The 21,183-nt window shown below is 35.3% G+C and overlaps 1 protein-coding gene across 17 annotated transcripts in view; it reads right to left on the reverse strand.

Annotated features, from left to right (window-relative positions):
- Positions 1-21,183, reverse strand: part of Cep170 (centrosomal protein 170) — an 84,908-nt gene that overhangs the window by 12,357 nt on the left and 51,368 nt on the right. For 4 of the 17 annotated variants that reach the window (XM_006496937.4, XM_030255566.1, NM_001368873.1 and 1 more), the window contains 5 exons: positions 19,923-20,072; positions 16,969-17,089; positions 13,738-15,555; positions 8,498-8,732; positions 1,043-1,220 (listed from right to left, as the gene is read on the reverse strand). In XM_006496937.4, coding sequence (XP_006497000.1) covers positions 1,043-1,220; positions 8,498-8,732; positions 13,738-15,555; positions 16,969-17,089; positions 19,923-20,072 — 2,502 coding nt within the window. The remainder of the gene's footprint in view (positions 1-1,042; positions 1,221-8,497; positions 8,733-13,737; positions 15,556-16,968; positions 17,090-19,922; positions 20,073-21,183) is intronic. The other 13 variants (XM_006496945.4, XM_006496939.4, XM_006496940.4 and 10 more) reach the window with 8 other exon arrangements.

Consider the following 21,183-nt stretch of genomic DNA (forward strand, 5'->3'; position numbering starts at 1 on the left):
AATCTATTTCTAGATTTTAGGCCATATAGAGACAAATTAGTTCCTTTAAAAGGCTGACTTTTGGTTTATACTTTCACTCAAGATAAAAATAGCCAACATGGCTAGAGAACTATGGTCAACCTTTCTCATCTGAGGACTCAACTAAGTACTGAAAATATTTTTAAAATGCTGTGTGTTTACTAGAGGTAATTTCTTAACAAGATACATAAATGGTAAATTCCATATATGGACCTCTCGCTTGTCACAGTTCTGTAAGTAATATAGCCCAAGCACTTTCATGCTATTAGAAGGTATTCTAAGTATCCAGAGATGAGTGTACAGGGGAAGGATGCCTACAGCCTACATGTAAACTCTATACCTTTTAATCTAAGACACTGGGATATTCTCAGGTTTTGATGTGTGTCTTAGAATTAATCTCCATAGAAAAGGAAAGACCACTGTATCATTAACTTTAAGTTAAATGTACTGTGTGGAACAATGTTATGCAAGTGGCGTCTCATGGAACTGTACTGTTGGAAGCCATGGTTTTAGGTGATCAACACTCTATACATGCGAATTTATATTCCAGAGTTTATAAGATTATTTGAGTATTTATGTGTATATATGAGTAATAGTATTTGTATAATAGACATTTCCGTTTTTAAAAACAATATGGTAGATATCTGTCAATGAAATTCCTATTTTAAAAAGTTTAGAAATTGTCTCCTTCTTTGCTATTAACTAGTAGAGACCATTTCTTTTTACTGTCAAACTTCATTGAAACCTTATAGAGTAATTTGTTGAACTTCGGTTTACTTCTATATTCACATTTCAAGTAAGATCAGTAATCAATAGGCAAAGTGCTTATAGCTAAATAGCTTCCCATTTTTATGTTAATAGTAGACCAAATATTAGCCTTTTAGTCTTCACTAATTGTTACAAAAAATAAATTTGTTAAGCAAAGTTGGAAAATGCAGAGCTGCATGCAGACAGGGAGGGTGGACATGATTGAAATAAACCAAGCAAAAAGCTAAAAGCAAAAGAAATTAAGAAAAGAAAGAACCTTATGCATTTCTCCATGAAGATCTCCTACCTCTTCTCTAGTGTCTATGGCAGAGCCAGGGGTGGTGGCTGCAGTGCTTACTGTGGTACTCGGGGCCGTGCCTGAGGAAGTCACTGAATCTATTTCTCCTGCTACGTCGTTGATCTCCCGAGCAATGAGAGCAAGATCTTGGCTGATCCTGGCAATAATTATAGAAAAGAAATGTAATTTCCTTTAAGTTAACAGTTCTAGAAACAATCAATTTTGGCAGTCATGTAACTTGTAACTCTAATTGCAGACTGACATCCCAAACTTAAGACTCTTCGGAAAGCTCTTTACTATTCTGATACAAAAAATATATGAATTAAGTTCCAAATAATCTATAAGATAATAACTTTAAAAATTACATTATGAATTTGGCAATGACAGAATTCAGAAAGTATCTGAACCTGGATAACAAGAAACAAAAACATTTTCACTAACTGAACTGATGCTTAGTGTTTCAATTATAACTATAAGCAGCAACACACTACAGTGAAATTAACAAGGCTAGGTCTTTGTTACCAACAGAAATCGCATGATAGTTGCTTACAGTCATCTACAGGGACTACTGTTTCAAACATACACAGCTACCCAAACTAATGACATTTACTAAATTGTTAATAAAAGAATCAACAGCTACTACATTGCAAAATATTCTGATAACTGTATTTCAGCATTACTGAAATTGTTTGTAATTCTAAGTACTTACTCATGTTCATGAAATTGGAAACACTAAGATATCTTCCTAAGCTTCACCAAGCGGGTTCTATGATACCAAGAACTTATGGACTGAAGCGCTGTTTTACACTATGCACAGCATTTTCTATCTGATGTCATCTGAGGACCATAATGCTCTTCTGAAGTAGGATTAAGTGGATTTGTTAATAGACATCACTAGACAAGTTCAGAGACCAGTTTATGACTGTACAAGAAGGACCAGATCTCAGTTTATTACTCAAGTCTATGAAGCTTTGTGTTCATTCATATGGGCTCATGAAATCACTGTTTAGGGATTTTTTTTTTTTAAGACACAGTCTTGCTACATGTACTAGGATAGCTGGAAACTTTCAGCAATCTTCCTGCCTCTGCTCCTGAGTACTGGGATGGCATGTGTGTGCCACAATACCATGCCAGGCAAGCACTAGTCTACCAGTCACACCTCCAGGTCACCTCTAGTTAGTAGTCACATTAAAGTGAAAAGAGTTTTCTCTTAGCATTAAAACAAAAATCTTTAAGAAAGAAATAACAGAATTCTGTTATTGATATTCCCATACATCTTAAAAGAGATTGCAATTCTTAGAATTTTTACACATTATATATTTGTTGCCATAAGACTCGATTTGGTTTCTTTCATAGAGAAGGACCTAAAATGATAGAATATATTTAAGAAACATTTTTTAAAAGTTATATAAAATGTGGACTTAAAACTAAAAATAAATTTCTTTTAGATTGATACATAGGAGTATCAGACCATGCAGAGCTTGATGCCCAAGGAAGTAAGAAGAGGGTGTTGATGGATGGCTGTGAGGCACCATGGGTGAGCTGCGAACCAAATCTGAGTCCTCTGTGAGAGAAACAAATTCTCTTAACCTCAGCCATCTCTCTAGTCCCAAAATGGGAGTTTAAAGGATGTTCAAGGAGTACACTTGTGTAAAAATCTGACCAACTTTAAAATAAAGTTGTGTTAAGTTTTGGAGTTGACAATGTGTAAGGTGATTTAATGTACACACATATAATCCTTGTAAGAAACTGAAACCTTGTTATACCAGTGCAAAAAGGTAGGGACAATGTTAATATTTACTGATCACCTGTTACTTGCCAGGTACTCAGCATCCTGAGAGGATAGCAATGAATAAACAGATAGGGTCCCTCGCTCTTCTGAAGCTTAGAATAACTCAAGTACCATTATAAGGAACTTTTATATTAATCATCTTATCTAATCTTCACAAATGCCTTCTCTAAGTGAGTTTATCATCATATTTTACAAACGATAAAAATTAAGTTTAGAAGTCAATGTAAACTTTGTAGGCTAAGGATAGAGTAAGAACATTGATAGACTTTTGAATTATACCACATTATCATACAATTTTTCAAACTTAATTGCTGATGTGAGCGAGAGTAAGCTGGGGTATGTGTTATGTAATACAGGTTTAATATTCCTAAACTGAAATTATTGGATCTAAAATGCTTCGAAATAAAACTTTTAAGTATCAACATAACAAAACAAATGGAAAATTCTCTAGCTGATATTACATTATAGGCTGCATTTAACCTCAGGCATATTAAAAATGTATAAAATTACCTTCAGGCTATGTGTATAAGGTATAAATTGAAAGACTATAGCCAGGCCAAGCATGGCAAACATGACTCTTGCAGGCCTTGTCCTTCTTCCCAACTCCTTTGCCCTGCTAAAAACTGTTAGATTATATTCCTAAAGTTGGCCACCAAGGTCTAGTCCTTTATTTGGCTACTTCCTCCTCCTGAGGCTGACTACCAAGGTCCAGCTATCAAAGTATCGAAGCCCAGCAACCAAGACACCCTCCCTGCCCTACTTTGGCCATGGTAACTAATTTGTCCAACCAAAATTAAACATGTCATCCTGACACAGACAAGTCCTGTCTGAAAGTTGATTCAATGATAACCTATTACTAAAACTGTAAGCAGCTGGTCAGGGATGGTGGCACATATCTGTAATATAAGCACTTGAGAAGTGATACAACAAAATCATGAATTCCAGGGTATCCTCGGCTTAAGCTTGAGGCCAGCCTGGACTACATGAAACCCTAACTCAAAAACACAGACTTGAGCCCTGAACATTTATTACAAGAAAATTAGAAAGGAAAATAAAAAACCAGAAAAGAGTTATAGAAATATTCCAATAAAATAAGGCGTCTGTTCAATCCAGATAATGGGTCTAAATTACGTGGTTACTAAACTAGAGTTTCTGACTTAATTTTCTTGGTTCCATCTACTGGATTATAATCCAACACATTTCTTTCCATGCAGTGCTCTGCTTTGCTTTTAGCCTCTCAGCCTACAATCTTTGTTCCTTCTCTCATTTTCCTTCTGTCTCAAATCTGCAAGAAGAAACCCCAAAAGAGTAAACTCATCTTATTTGGAGATCTATGAAATAATACTTCCTTAGCAAGTATCAAAATTTTACTTGCCAATTTCAAAGCCTAATATACAATCCGTATTTAATTCTATTTTCCTCATTACAAAATTGTAAGGGAAAGACAATCCCAATGATCTAAAGTACAAATCAAATGTAAAGACCCAGCATACTGCTAGGCCTTCCACCCAAATGACAGAAGCTGAGATCGAACTTCATAGATTTTATAGAAAAATGAATTATCTGTTTTAAAATGTACTTAAAATCAGAAAGTTTATGATTTTCACACATGTGCTTAGCTTATTCAATAAATTAAAGATCTATCTGTAGAGATGTATGATGTAAAATACATTACAGATTTACAAGTATGTTAGTTCAAGAAAACACTTTCTAAGAACTTTTAGTACTAAGAAACCACAGAAAACTTATAAAGTATTTTTATTATGAGAACAATATAAAATTATTTGGGTTTGCACTGAAGATATGGATCTTCACTGGTTGGGATTCTTGACTACAACAGTTTAGCAAAATATTTTATAGAAGTGATAAAAACTTAGTGGTGGCCTTAAACTCTACTTGTAAGTAAATTCTCATAAAATTTTTGGGATATATAGAAAACTTAAGTTCTAAAGAAATTCAATTATCACTATTTTTTCTGTTCTTAAAATCTGACATGTATTAGTAACTTATCTCAATGCCAAACACTAATGCTAACACTAGTATTATGTCTACCACAGATTTACACAGACTTTATAGTTAAAAAAGATATGGATCCAGGCCTGACTCTGAGTTTATTTCTGCACCATTTGGTTAGACTTCAGCACCATAATTTAGGTTACTACCTAGAGTCAGCAGTATTCAGTCTGTTCACAATCTCAAGTAATATGATGGCTTTTAAGTATTTTCTTTGTGAATATAACTATGATTCTAGCTCCAATTGAATCTTATGTTCAGCACTAAAATATAACTATGTTATCCTATAGGAACACTTAAAAATCTTGAATTAATACACCATATGTAAAGAACTCAAGTAAATATAAATACAATGAAAAGTATCACTCTAGAAGTGTACATAAAAAAGAATATAGTATCTTTGCAAATCATGCAGCTGAGAGAAGATATATCGGCTTTACTTTTAAATATTTTAATATAATGAACTGGTTGTTTTCTCTTAATATCCTGCTAACTGAAATTCTCTTCTTAAAGTGTAATTAAATGATACAGTGCATATATATAATAATGAATTTAAAACACTATAATACTGCTAAGTTCCATGTGATTCCAATGTGAATTATATAATCTTCTAGTATAACCTTTTATGTTGAAAGTATTTAGTCATTTGCAAAGGTCTAGTACTGTGTACCACAGTATTTATAAAACTACTAACACTTATCAAATTCCCACTAGAAAGAAATTTATCTTATGCTGTCTGTATTGAGGAACATGTACTGGGAATATCTGTAAGAAAAACCTTCTTTTACAAACTAAAAGACCAGCATGCTCTATTTTGTGTATACGTTATATATTCAGGATTAATCTTGTTTTTAAATACAGGTTAATAACTATGAATGTAACAGGTCTACATTGGAAAATGAAAAGATGGATCTACCAGAGCATAAATCACTTTTTGTAATGAAGTTTAAGATTACATTTCTCAATTACAAATATTTCAAGTATTCTTCAATGCTTAGTAAGTTTTGTTTAGGTGTCAAAAATATTCCATAAAATAGAATGATTTTAGTTATCTAGTCAGATTTAAGGCCTTTGAAAAGATTTTTCTCACATTACCACAACTTACTACTACTCTGTTAGAGCACTGAACAACACTCCCCATAGTTTTGTTCTTCCTTTCCCATTTTTATAAAAACCATCAATATCATCATTATCAACAACAGTTGTTCTCTTGCTTATATTCTTTTAAAAAATAAAATCCAAAAGGTTGAATGCTATTACTATAGTTCTACTGACAAAATAGAGATAGCTAGGGATGAAAATTGCTAGAATGGTTTGGGTTTAGAGTCTCTTATAGAATAAACAGAGACAAAAGCAATACCAATCCGAATAACAAATAAAACCATGGGGAAACAATGTCTGGAGCCCTCTGGACTTCTTATTTTGTGCTCACTCTTCTCTATTTGGATTAATGAAAGGTTTGACTGCCAAAAGTAAAAGGATTTTGGTCCTAATAGTTTATAGCACTGTGTGAGGGACAATGTTCTGAGGAGACAGACTTGTTCTTCTAGGTCTTTGGTACCACTTGTCCTTTACTGTGTACAGCAAGAGGGGCCAATGACAGGACCAAAGCAAGACTTGCTGGCACGAGAGATCAGCACAGAGCGCGTCAAGATTATCTGACTGCCAGTGCATGTGAGCACATGGTTCACAGATTCCTTTTCTCTAATTAGACTGAGGTGGTTGAATATGCATGGCCCAGCGAGTGGCACAATTAGGAGGTGTGGCCTTTTTGAAGTAGATGTGACATTGTTGGATGAACTGCATCACTGTGGAAGTGGTCTTTGAGACCCTTCTCGCTGCCTGGATGACAGTGTTTTCCTGTTTGCCTTCGGAACAAGACGTAGAACTCTCAGCTCCTTCTCTAGTGCCATGCCTGCCTGGACACTGCCATGTTTCCCACCATGATAATGGACTAAATCTATGAACCTGTAAGCCAGCCCAATTAAATGCTGTCCTTTATAAGAGTTGCCTTGGTCATGATGTCTCTCACAGCAATAAAATCCAAACTAAGATATAGAGCAACTACCTTAAAAACTATAGTAAGTTTCTCATTAAAAACCTGATCATTAGCCGGGCGTGGTGGCGCACGCCTTTAATCCCAGCACTTGGGAGGCAGAGGCAGGCGGATTTCTGGCCAGCCTGGTCTACAGAGTGAGTTCCAGGACAGCCAGGGCTTCAGAGAAACCCGGTCTCGAAAACCGCCCCCCCCCCCCCCCAAAAAAAAAAAAAACCTGATCACAGACTTGAACAAAGAAAAACAACATCAAATTATGGTAAAAGTTGATGCTGCTCTCAAAGCATTGTGGATAATAGTACATACATTGTTTGTAATATTGCAAGAATAAAATCTAATGTCTTAATATAAAGGCAAAAAACAATTAGCAAGTAACATAGTAAAAGTGTTTAGGCAACATAAGCATTCTGAGTAAATTTAAAAAATTTAGAAATTAAAATAAAATAAATTATTTAAAATAATTTAAATATTTTATATGTATATTAATTTAAAGAAATCAAAGAAATCAAAATAAAAAAATTTTTAAAATCTTAGAATTAAACTCCTTAGATTTTTAGCTACTATGGCTTTTGTTGAGTCTAAAATGTTTAACTGCAGGGTTATTAATTAATCACATGCATAATGTGAGTTTTACTTTATGTGTTTAACAGTACTGCAGGGTTATTAATTAATCACATGCATAATGTGAGTTTTACTTTATGTGTTTAACAGTAATAATAAGCAATCACTTAATATCCATAATAACCATGATGACTAAGGAGTTGAACTACACTTAATGAATTTACAAAAATGTAAGCAAAGCCAGGCAAGGTAGAGCAGACCTGTAAGCACAACATTTGAGGCCTAGAAGAAGAATCCCAAATTAATGGCTAATTCACCTTAGATTTCATAGCAAAATTGTCTCAAAAACCAAACAACAACAAAAAAGGTAAAAATATGCCTGTCTCAAAGTTGCCAGTAACATTAGTAGCCTATCTGTAACAAAGATTGCTCCTTTAGATTAGATTAAAAGGAGAAAAATCTGTATACTGACCAAACAAATCTTAACTATATGGAGTTTAAGTAACTCTAAAAAGTTATAATTCCTGGCATCTCTACTAGAAATCTTAGACAGTGGGAAGGGAACCAAAATGAATGTATTCTGTGATGTATTCTGCTCTATATCAACAGCATGAACATTAAATAATTTAAATGAAAACAAAAGTCTGATAAAGAGTAATTCTTTTAATAAAACATTTAATTAGACCTGAGGATTTTACTTCTTAGATAATTTGTATAAAGAAGCAAATTTTTGTTATTAACCTGGAATGTTTTTGATATTTTTAAAAAACATTTGGTTTATTTTATATGTATGTGGGTGTTCCTGAGTGTATGTCTGGGCAGCATATACAGCAAGAGCTTGAGGAGTCAGAAGAGACACTGGCTGCTCAGGGACTGGATTTACAGTGAGAGCTGTTCTGTGGGTACTGGGAACCAAACCCAGGTTTTCTTCTCCTCTGCATTTAACTGCTGAGTCACTTCTCTCCAGCCCCCAATAACCAGCAATGCTGATAAAAAATAAATAAAAGCCAACCTGGCTATCTCTTCTCGATGGGCAGTCCAATCTCGGATATAATCTTCCTGTTCTTTAATTCGGTGCTTGAATGAAGAACTAGCAGGCATTGCTGATCCAGTACTCTGCATGCGAGTGGTTTTCAGGGCTGGAGAAGTACGTAGACGAGTATGTTTAGGGGAATTACGGTTTGATCCAAATTCATCTTCTGAGGTGGAAGCATAATCAGTAGGAAAGCGCCTCCATCTTGAATTTACTAAATTTGTTTAATTATTAAAAAAAGAGTTATTATGTTATCATTTAAACTTTTTAAATAAAAATCATGATTACAAGATCACCACGAGAGTTCACACACAGCACAATTTTCAGTAACTGACACACATACCTCACAAAAAATTCTAAGTCTACAGTTCCTTAAAGATTGAAACATTATACATTGGTGAATTAAAAACAATGATTAAAAACAATCAAAAGACCGTGTTTTTCATAGTGTAGCGAATAAACATTCAGATGAAAAAGTTCACTAATGATAAACAAGCTCTAGTCATAAATGCTTAACAAGGGTGTTTTCAGTTGCACATACTTTTTGAGTCGAGATATGGATGCTTTTTAAATGACAGCAAAAACACCAACAAGACAAAAATAAAAAGGGAAAAGACTTCCTCATGCCACATGGACTTTGAACACAGAGATGAAGAAAACCCTCTTTTCCCAACATACATATGTGCATAATTCCTGTCCAGAAATTATGCCTTTATGGCGGAAAAAAAAAACATTACCTCTGTCATTCAACATCCTGTTATGCTATGGTTGGAAAAAGTCTCTTTACATGGTAAAAGAACACAACAAAGCATCTTCAGTACAATTCTTTGCTGCTTTAACACCAAAAACATATGGTCAAACTAGACAATGGTGTAAACTCTACAAAGCATGAGACTACAAAACCTCACAATCACTGACATTTAAGGCACAAGAGAGAATTCAGATTGTCATTAAGGAAAGTGGCAATTACTTTCTCATTTACAGTTAGTAAAGACATTTTACAAATGTTATTGCTGACACATTGAAAATTAGAAGACAAATTAATGTAGACATTTTACTGTTAATAGCAAAATCAAACATACAAGTAATTTGTAAAATATAAACAAGAAAAGAACAGAGAAGTTAATGTCTAATTCATGGTAAACTCCATAAGGGCAGAAAATGTTATTTAACAACTAATGTGTACCTAGCATTTAGATGATGTGTCTGGCTAGCAAGTGATTAAGAATAGTTCTGAATGACGAGGGTGGCCTACTCCATATAGTAGGTAAGTGAAGCCCAGAATTTCCTCATCCTCCATTAGAATTTCATACTTTTCCTGATACTTCTTCAAACTGTACTTTCCTTGAAGTGGGCTGGCTCTTAGATAAAACTATACACATCGCCACTGAAGATGGCTTAAAGCAGAGGAATCTATAGGGGCAATATGTATAAATCAGAGCCTGTACTTACTCACACAACTATTTGCTCTCCTGGGGTTAGGATCTAGACTAATGGGTACAGGAAGATAGGAATATGCAGAGGAAGCTCATGGGTCTCTGTAAAAAGCATATATAAATATTTTTCTTTTTTCTGAAGAGGAATGTGATAGTTAATATTTCATCATTATCTTTACAGGATTTCAAATCATCATGGTTATACAACTCTGGGTGTGCCTATGAGCATGTTTCTAGAAAGGTTTAATTGAGCAGGGAAGACTGACTGAACCCAGGGCCTGGAGTTCCGTATAGAAGGAAAAAAGGAGGAGAAAGTATAATGACAGGAAAATAGATCATATAAGGTTTTCAGATTTTTTACCTATCTAGATTAAATTTAAAAATCACTTTCACTTTCTTAAATTTTCTATTTACAAAAATATGTTTAATTTATATAATTAGACTGATCTTACTAAGGCACTTAATAGATCACTAAATTGAAAATCCATACTGGGGACTTTTAAAATATCAATGTCTAATTTGTTCTTTGGTGAAGCACTAGTTATCAATACATATTAAAATGAAAGTAACTTTCAAGATTATTTTAATCTTGTAGGCCATAAGAAACATATTTGTTTATAACATTATAAATTATTTTAACACAGCACACAGAATCATGTCTTACAATCCATATATGTATTTTTATATTTTTTAGAAATGAAACTATATAAAACTTTAATTTGACAATAGATAATAGACTATCTATTTTACCCAAAATAAAATTTACTTTAGTTATAAAATATACAATATTTCTATTTTACTGAAGGTATAAAATAGTATTTTTACTAGAAACATACTATTATTTATTATGTCTAGAATAAAAAAGGACTTATTAATGATTAACTGTGACTATTTCTTTTTAACGTAACAAAACTATGTCGATCTTAAAATACAACTACCAATTTAGCAAAAAAAAAAAAAAAGATCAGAAAAATACACATTTTCATTATATATCATAGGACTTAAGAGAGGAATTAAAGTACAAACAAGTTTTGTTGTGTATATTTATAAGCACTTAGCAATAAGATTATTCAGGGAGAAACATTTCTCTGGGAAAGCTTTCTATTTTCACCATTCATGTAAAAGAAAAATTAACACAAGCTGTAAATGCCCACTGTTTAATTTCCAGTTTGAATTTTGAGATTTAGAATAAGGAAAATATTTAAGAAATAAAACCTTAAAAATTTTAACAACACTTTCTAAACTATGTACTTAAAACAATGAACACCAGCTACTTCATTAACTAGCTAGTGTAAAACAGGATCTTGCTATACAGTCCAAGCCTGAGACACAGTAAGTAGCCAGGCTGGCCTGGAACTTACTCAAGTCCCCTTGTTTAAGCAACCCATATTCTTATTTTGATAACTTAGGGTCCTTGATTTTAATTAACAAAAGAATATGGGTAAAACAAAGTCATTAAACCCTTGGAAGCAAATTGCATAAAAGAACTGCTACCAATGTTACTAGACATTCTGAGTCATCAATGCTTAACACATTAAATGAAAGGAAAAAAAATTAATGACTTAGTCCAAAATACTACAGAATACTTTTTACATATGTCAATATGGCCAGTATCACAGGTGGTAGATAACTCCAAGGTCTTTTAATGTTACATGGAGAATAGAAACCCTGGCCAGTATGATTCTATGTTTATTAAAGCCCTCTTTTCTTTTTTCTTTTCTTTTCATTCTCACTCAAGATAATACAGTTATCTTAAATAAAAATGTTATAGCATCGAAGACATTCAATTGTTAAAAATCAATCAAATTTTCTAGTAATCATACCATGTAACAACTATTTAGTACATTCTTCACTGGACTGGATAAAATAGCCTTTCGATGCTTTAGTGATCACCACCAAAATTATGTCACATCTACCTTGTATATATTTCTAGTAATAACATAACAGATACTAGTGTCTTATGGAACCTAGGATACAGTAACATTTCTTAACAGAGTAGCAACAGCTAGTAAAAGACCCTGGATTCTCATTCTGCCCTAAGATTTGATCAGGGCAGGTTATTTCATCTCCTGGTACCAGTTCTCTAAATATCCTTTCTAGATCTTAAATTCTGTAACTGTAATTATGTAATATCCAACTACTAAGTATAAAGAATAAAAGTAACATTTAACTCAATTTTCTCTAGGGACTTTCATTAAGAAATTCAAGGATTTATTATTTGTTTAGATACAGAGGAGTACCAAGATCTGTATTCAAAGCAGAAATAAAAATCACTACCTGTATATGATATGAAATCTTATATTTGTTTTTTAGACTTGCCAAGTGGTTCTATTTGGACCACATTTTAAATAAGCCACTTCATGCTAAAGAGTAAGGAATAAAATCAGACTAATCATGTGGTAAGAGCTAGTCAATGATCAGAGAAGAAGCGACATTATGCTCTTTGTAAAATATAACTTACATCACAGCTCATGTTAGGACGGAAGGAAACATATCTTAATGTGTTAAATGGAGGTAAGATGGCAGAACAAGCGCTGTTGCAGAAGAAATCGGGGAACACAGCTCAGAATGCAGCAGCACAAAGGGATTGAACTAAGAAGGTAGAGCCGTAAGAGCCGTAAGAGATAATTGAATAACAATACCTGGTAATCAACTGATTAATAATCAAAGACTGATGTGTGGAAACAGGCCAGAATAACAAAGAAAGCATCATTTATCCTCCATTAAGCTTCAGTCTGCATTTGGTCCTACCATAGGCTCTGACTGTCATCAACACAGTCACTGAGCAGCAGCGACAGGACAGAACAGGAGCAGACAAGAGCAGCAGTGAAAGGAGGACAGAAAGTGGGGAAGGAGGAAACACAGTTACAACGCACGATTGGCTTGGTGTTGAGTCGTGAAGGATGTATTATAAATTAAGCAAAAGTAAAATCAAGATTACACACCAATGTTCCTCTACTTTTAACTCAAGACTTAGGGCTCACTTAGCTTGTTGGTAAAGAATCATAAACTTTTAAGTCTGGGAACAGCTGGTCTACCCTTACTGGCCTTTGCAGCCACACCCACACGTGCAGCTGATTGTGAGGTAATAAGAGCACGCTTGGAGGATACACACAAATAGCTAGCTGCCTCACAGCTGTAGCCACACAGTCTCCATGGCTTCAGCTTAAATACGAAGTGCAGACAAGTAAGTCAATAGCACTTCAGCGCTTAGAGATAATGAGTAGTGATTGTAGTGACAGATAATCACTCCAGTTAAACGCTAAGAGTACAAGATAATGTTCACAATTAACTTTCCAGTTTAATTTGACCCACACATGTTTAGTGATTGCCCCATGAATCCACGATCTTCCACTGAAATAAATGAAGTTAATTTTCAACAGCTCCAACTATAAATGTGTAAGTATATGAAACAGTTTTTAATCAGATATTTATTTCCAAAAGGATGGAAAAAGGTATATTATTTCTCTTCAGGTTCATAAGAAATCTGAAACACCTGGTTTTAGGAGCATAACATTATTTTTAAAATAGTAATTCCTAATATAATTCTATCAAATTAAAAAAAAACCTCCTAAATGTGTTTAGTTAATATCTTATTTTGAAATCACTACTTTGTCTAAGACTTTATTTGGAATTTTACATTTTAATGGAGGAGATAGTAACTCACTAATTTTAACCTTATTCTTGAATTATTTTTCTAAGACAGCTAGAAATATAATTCTTAAATATAAAAAGCCAATACAGAAAACATACTGCTGTTATTAAAAATCTAGAACCAATTACCTGAAGGAGAGCCGTGAGTGGAGCTCATGCTCTTGACCTTGGAGTCGGAGAGCCGAGAGATACTGTTAGCTCGAGTTCTAGGAGAAAGTTTATCTGATGGCACTAGCCTGGCTCCGCTCCTAATGACAGCTTCTGCGGTGCGTGCAGATGCGCTGCTTCTTGAAATTGTTGCTTCAGAGTCACTACGGGCAGATAATGAGCCAAGTCTTGTTCTTCGAGGCTGAGCCAATAAATCAATCCTAGAGATGGTTCGCCTTCCTGTGGGTGGTTTTGATGTGGAACTTGTAGTGGACACTTCAGAAGCAACAGATGCTTTGTCAGCATCAGCAAGTTCACTGTCAGAAGCTTCACCAAGCCGGGCTCTTCGCAGGAGGGAAGTCCGGGTGGGCCGTGGCCTTGGGAGAGTAGTGGATTTGCTTGTTGAACCAGAGGCAACAGGAGAAGTCTTAGACTTTGTTGCTTTGCCTCCCTCCAGTTTGGAATGTATGTTGTGTTCATCGGCTGAGGTAAGTGGAGTCCGTCCATGAGATTTGCAGGAGTATGTTTCCTGGTCAGATGACATAATGTCAGAAATAGCAGAATGAGGCACACTAGAGGTCTGGTCATCGTCTGTTAAGTCTATGGAAGGCTGCCGGATTCTTCCACTGGACTGCACAAATTTGCGACCATCTGCTCTTGCACCTATATCTGCAGAGCGGCTTTTTGCTTTCTTTTCAATTTTCTCCCTACTGCCTGACTTAGTAACATCTTTGGATGGGGAACTCGTGGAACACCTGTCTTTATAGAGACTAGTGAAACTCTTCCGCTTTTGCGTGGACTTTCTTTCTGTCTCTCCAGTAACCAGACTAATTGTACTGGCTGTGTCTACATCAGACTCTGGGGAAATTGAATTGTCTCTATTGTAACTGGGAGTATCTGGGCCTTCATCAGTTTTATTATTATCTTCTCGCAGTTTAGCTTCTAGAAAAGCCATCACTGCTTCTGTGTCTTTTAGAATCAAGGTTGTGTCCATGCTAGAATCAGTATCCAAAGAGTCACTCCTTTCTCGGAGTCTACTTGCAGACGTCAGTGCTAAGGCAGTGGGTACAGATGAATTCTGCTTATTGATATGGGGGATAAGTTCTATGGGGATGTTGGAACTGGGCTTGTCTATGGTGAAACTCCCTTGGCGCACTAACGATTTGGAAGACTCTTTCTTGTCTCCTTTTGAGGCCTGGCATTTTGGAATTTCCTCAGCTTTTCTTCTCTTGCTTTCATTTTGTATTACTCTGTCTCCTTTGCTCGTAGAATGTCCTGAAACTTTTTCTAAGAGTTGGGACTCTTGCTTAGAAGATTCCTCCCTACATTTATCTATATGGCCTAAAGCATTTTTTGAAGGAAACTTAGTAGGAGTCCACTGGGCCTGCTCCTTTTGCTCTTGCTGCTGCATTTTAGCCAATGTTTGTTTTACCAAAGAAGTTTCCTTTTCCGTCTCACTCTTCTCCTTGCTAGATGAGCTTCCTGAGTGAAGGAGGGCTTTACCATCTCCACCAGTTTTAGGACTCTCACCATTGACTGCCCTGCTCATTTTACTCAGGCCTCGGTCTGCATCGTGCTTCTCGCTTTGGTATACCTGGGCTTCTTTTTCCTGCAGTTCCGTGTCTTGCTTTTCTCCTATCTCTGACCTCTGTGGAACGACCTTCGCTCTGGAGCTCTCGAGTAGCTTCTCTTCATTTGGGAGCTGGGGAAGAGTTCGCCTCTTCCTCTCTCCCTGACTAGCCAAGGAAGTTGTACAACTAGTACTTCTTAGGGAAACACCAGCGTCACCAGTATCTGTCTCTAAAATAAAAATATCAAAGCAGAAATTCATGAGAGCAAAAGGACACATATAAAAGGAATGTCTACTAGTTACAGCATAAGTTTAAAAATATCCTCAGTATAAAATGAATGCCTTCTGTGAAAAATTTGTACTTCCTAAAAAAAGAAAAGAAAAAAGGGCAAAATATCTTAGCTTTTAGCAAGGCATTAAAAAAAAATTCCATGTAATATTTTGTATATGCTTGGGCCAGGGAGTGGCACTATTAGGAGGTGTGGCCTTGTTGGAGTAGGTGTGTCACTGTGGGGTGGGCTTTAACACCCTTATCCTAGCTGCCTGGAAGCAAGTATTCTCCTTGCAGCCTTCAGATGAAGATGTAAAGCTCCCAGCTCCTTCTGCACCATGCCTGCCTGGATGCTGCCATGTTCCCACCTTGATGATAATGAACTGAACCTCTGAACCTGTAAGCCAGCCCCAGTTAAATGTTGTCCTTGTAAGTGTTGTATTGGTCATGGTGTCTCTTCACAGCAGGACAACCCTAAGACAATCCGTATCAATAGAAAATATGAAAATAGTAAAAAGTGACAGGACTTGTCATAATTTTATAACCAAGGGACTGTTAAACCATAATTTTCTGGTATATTAAGTAAGGCAGCTTATTAAAATAAATGACTTCTTTCTTTTTTTCAATTTAGTAGATCCCAATGCAAAAGTGAATACTTTTGAGGTGATAAGACAGAGACAAAAAAATTTGATCATATTTGAAAGAATTTAAAAATGAAGGGATCATATGTGAGTCTTTGTTTTGCATTTTAATGTGTAAAATTAACTGTAAAGCTTTTTAAGTGTAAACTGATAATTTAGAATACTATATACTTATGTAGTACAAGGTAACATTATTACTAAAAAATGAAATAGAAAATAATTAAATCAATATTTGACACCTTAATTTATAATATAAATTCATACATATATGAATCATGTGCAAATTATTACCTTATCTTTATGATTACACTATAATGGTAATTACATATTTTTCTAACAGATTGGCATATCAAGAAGGGTTAATTTTTTGAAGTTTTAAAATTGTACTTGAACAGCAAAAATTTACAATAAAAAAGCAGAGTGTCTGAAAATGAAATACTAAATCTTAGTAGTTATCCTTTTGTCTTTGGAAGGTTCAATTTATGAACTACACCAAAGTTTTTAAGGAAAAAGGACTTGGGGTTAGGTGGCATAGCATAGCATCTTGTATAATATATACACTAGTCCTCAGTTTACTTCATTTAAGCTTAATTTACTTCTAACTGTATTAAGTTTAGCTTGTTTTGTTTTTAAATACACATGGTCCACTAAAAGAGGGAGGGAGGAAGGGAGGGAGGGAGGGAGGGAGGGGAGAGAAAAGAGGTAAACATGGAGGAGGAGAGAGAAATTACCGTTTTCTACAGTTGCAGACAATTCCATTAACCTTTCTTCTGGATCATGCCTTGTATGATTAGCAGCCAAACTAGCCCATTGTGAAACCCAACGTTTGCTTCCAGATGAAGATATGGCTTCCTAAAGGAGAAAAACAGAGAGAGAGAATGCAACAACCCTGCCAATGCTCATTTTCATGAGCGAGAACTTCATTCAGTCACAGCATGTGACACAGAAGCCATGTCTCAAGCTCAGCTTGTTATGATGCATTGATTCTTCAATCAAGGCTCTCTAGCTGTTCCGTTCAACCACAATGTATTCTTATTATGAACGGAGTATACAATCTCCTGTGCTTCTTATACACTAACATGGTACTAGGTACAACAGTTATTCTGTTGCCAGAGGAGGACAGACACAAATCACAGCTTTGCAGCTAGCCCAGTGCAATTGGTTTTATTCCATTAAAAGGAAGAGAATCTAAAGGGTTATTAATTAAAGTTACCTGTTAGTCCTATACTTTCTAAGAAATCAGACTGGCTTCAGGGTTTCAAGACTTATCAAATATACTAGGTTATATTTTAATAGATTTCAAGAAACCAAAGCCTGGGCTGGAGAGATGGCTCAGCAGTTAAGAGCACTGACTACTCTTCCAGAGGTCCCAAGTTCAATTCCCAACAACCACATGGTGGCTCACAACCATCTGTAATGGGATCTGATGCTCTCTCCTGGTGTCTCTGAAGACAGCTGCAGTGTCCTCATATAAACAAAAATAAATAAATCTTAAAAAAAGGAAACCAAAGCCTGGTATTTCTATGATATTTAAGCTGAAAATAACACACTATGAAATTTGCTATACCCAGTCTGTACCCAGACCCATCTATGTTTTTATCTGTCTTTGAACCCTTCTAGTGAAGTGTGTATCCCTTAACTCATGGACATACCCTAGCATTTGTAGGCTGAGGGTAATATAAAAGTTATCTATCTCAAGCTGAAATCAGAGGTGGGATCAGCCTGTGAAACCTAGTGACGTACAGAAAGGGAGCGTGGGGATATATAGTTCTGTGGTAGAGACTCACTTAGCAAGTACAAGGCAGGTTCAATCCCTAGTACTGTAAAGAACAAAGACACCTCTCACCCAAACCTTAACTCAGGCAGCCATTCACACTAAAAATATAAAACTACAAAAGTTCATTTTGAGCTATTTAAATATACCTTTTTTTAAAAAGTTACTGTGTTAATTATGAGCAAACTGATGCTAGATACTGATAAAGTAATGATTCATGTAGACAATATATTGTATGGTATCAAGAATAGATTGAAATAAATGTAGAGAAAGATGTATATAGACAAACTGGACACCAAAGTTAGCAGACTTCTTGGACTCCCTTCCAAGGTCTTACAATCCCCATCTATAACTCTTGAGCACCAAAGACAGTACCAGATGATCCTGCACTGTGCAAAGAGCATCCACAACAGAGCGGCTTCACTATTATATACTTATGGCATGTTGTGCTTTGTTCTAATGGCCTGTTACACGATGGCTACAAAGACAGTAACTTACTGGAACTATATGAATTTTACCTGGCATAGATGGAGGAAGAGAGACGAGGGAATCTAAAGTAATTTACAAAAACCTTTCCCTGGATTTATCAAAATACCAACACACTGCCTGATATCATTACTAATATCATCTGTTTTCAGTGAGTAAATTAAACAGAAATTAGAATAAAACTTCCCTAAGTTTAAGAGAAATAAAGAACACTAAAAGCCTGTAATTGTTCTAACAATTTTCAGAAAATAGCAAACCGCAGGGTAACAATTTTAACACTATTGAGCATACAGATCTATTTATCTGTCCCTAAAAACATATTTGTAGGAATATAAATGAAATAGTAATGTTATGTAACTTGGATTTTCTTTTATTTACATTTTATATTTATTCATCACTCACTTACTCCTTAGAGAAAATTAATCTAAAGAGTAAAGTGATGAATTAAGAAAAAGGCTGGAGAGATGGCTCAGTGATTAAGAGCACCCGACAACCTGAGTTCAAATTCCCAGCACCCACATAAAAAGCTGATCATGACTGTGTGTGCTTGTGACATCAGCAGCAACAGTAAAGGCAAGCAGCTGGGCAGCCCAGTCAAAGTCCTTGTCCTAAAGGAATAAGGCAGACAGTAATAGAGGAAAACATGCATGTGCTCCTCTGGCTCCCACATGCATGTGCAACATACACGCGTGAATGCACACACGCACATGCACACACAGTGCTCACCTCAAACTTAAAAAAAAAAATCAAAGTCATTTAAGGTTTCTGGCCTTACAAATGACAAGATTTAAGATAGCAGCCAAGTTAATTTGCACTGCATTTTCCTTATTTTTAAAACAGCTTGAAGGCTGCTTCCACTAGAAGTCACTGCCTGTTATCTGAACCAGTAACATAGGTGTTATGCAAGTATATTCCCTTTTGCTACATAGACTGGAATGGAATTCTGATGTCATAGTTATGTGGTCAAACTGTCCTCAGTTACATCACTCTCCTTACATCCAGGGTACCACACTGGCTCTTACATCAGTGATCAGTTGTTCTTACATGACTCTCCTTACATCCAGGATACCACACTGGTTGTTACTGCAGCGATCAAGTGTATCCCTCTCATGTTTCCTGCTCAGTCTTCTAATTGCAAACACATAACCCCCACAGAATATAAGCAGGGTATATTTCTTGTTTTGTCTCATTGTGCTACTTACAAAGTGGAATATGGAGCTTATTACGTGTTTGCTGATTTGTAATTATTTCACTCACTAACACTGAAAGGACAATGAAAACTAGAATTGCTTTACATTTTCATTCAAAATTATAAAAAAGTCCAAATTTAGTTTTTTAAGCATTTCACAAGGGGAGATATATATACTTAAAATAACTTCCAAATGATGAAAACTTGTATTTTATGCTATAAAAAGAATTGCATACCTCTGAGTTATGAAACCCAGGTGTACTCAATGGCTTTCTTTCTTCCATTACTACTGCAGCAGAGTTGAGAGCCCAGTCTTTTATGAGACCTTTATGCTTTTCATTGATAATAGGCCTATTATAATCCTGATTGTCATCTACTCCAAATACCTAGAAGGAAAAATTTGTTTCAAAATGAAAATAAATGTGGGCACCAGATTAGTGTGTGAATATCAACAGCATCAAAAGCAAATAAAAAAAAATTCTAAATTACCCTCAGCTGGCAATTTCAGAAACAAGGGAAACTTGTGTAATGACAGGGTGACTTCCAGCTGGACTGGACATGAAGCCAGCAGCTGTAGATGTGACTATCCTTAATAGTTAGCAAATATTCCAGCTGATGAAACTAAATATTCAAAATACTACATTAGATTTGTTTAAAGGACTTGACATTAAACATTAAAATCATGGAACGAGTCAAGAAAATACTCGAGCACACTCTCAGCTTGTTTCTTGTTTCCATTTTGGAGAAGCACGTTAGAGAGCAGAAACACATGCCTCTTTTTATTTGTTTTTTCACTAAAATGGTTATTTACATATATAACTTGCATTTATACCTATAATTTCCTATGGTTCCAAACAAATTTCACTGTATGATTTTCAAACAGAGTATAGTAATTTGTCTGAAATGCAGGTTCTTGACCTACTCACACAGATCAACTTTAGTGACTATCAATGGTCAGCACTTTGAAAAGCTCAGCACAGAGACAATAGCCATGCCAATTTATTTTCCCATCAGGCAAGACCTCAGTGTTAGTTACTTTCTGGCACATGAAGGGACTTGGATATTAGACCTTGCAAACAGATGAAAAAAAAAAGCTATAGTGAATCACATTTAACATTTCGTTTTACTATTCAGTTTGAACTTGTTTATTACAATAAAAACATATATCATTGAACTAGTAATCTGTAGAAATAACCTTTAGGACCTCCACTTTTTATAAGAGAATACCACTTTCAGTGGTGCCAACTCTTTTCACACTGACACATGACTCTCATTTGCATATGAGTGTATTCATAGCTATATTGGCACATATATAGTGCAAAGGCTGTAGGTTGGGCATGCCTGCTACACCAAGACACAGAAAAAAGAAACTGATGGTCATAAAGTGATCTGATAAGTGAAATGTGAAAATTTTACCACTAGATGGCTTTATGGCTTAATTTAAAGACAAGTTTTTTTCCCCCAAGAATTTGGTTAGAATTATCTTTGCTTTACGTA

This window comes from Mus musculus, chromosome 1 (genome assembly GCF_000001635.26).
Source record: "Mus musculus strain C57BL/6J chromosome 1, GRCm38.p6 C57BL/6J".
NCBI classification, from domain to species: domain Eukaryota; kingdom Metazoa; phylum Chordata; class Mammalia; order Rodentia; family Muridae; genus Mus; species Mus musculus.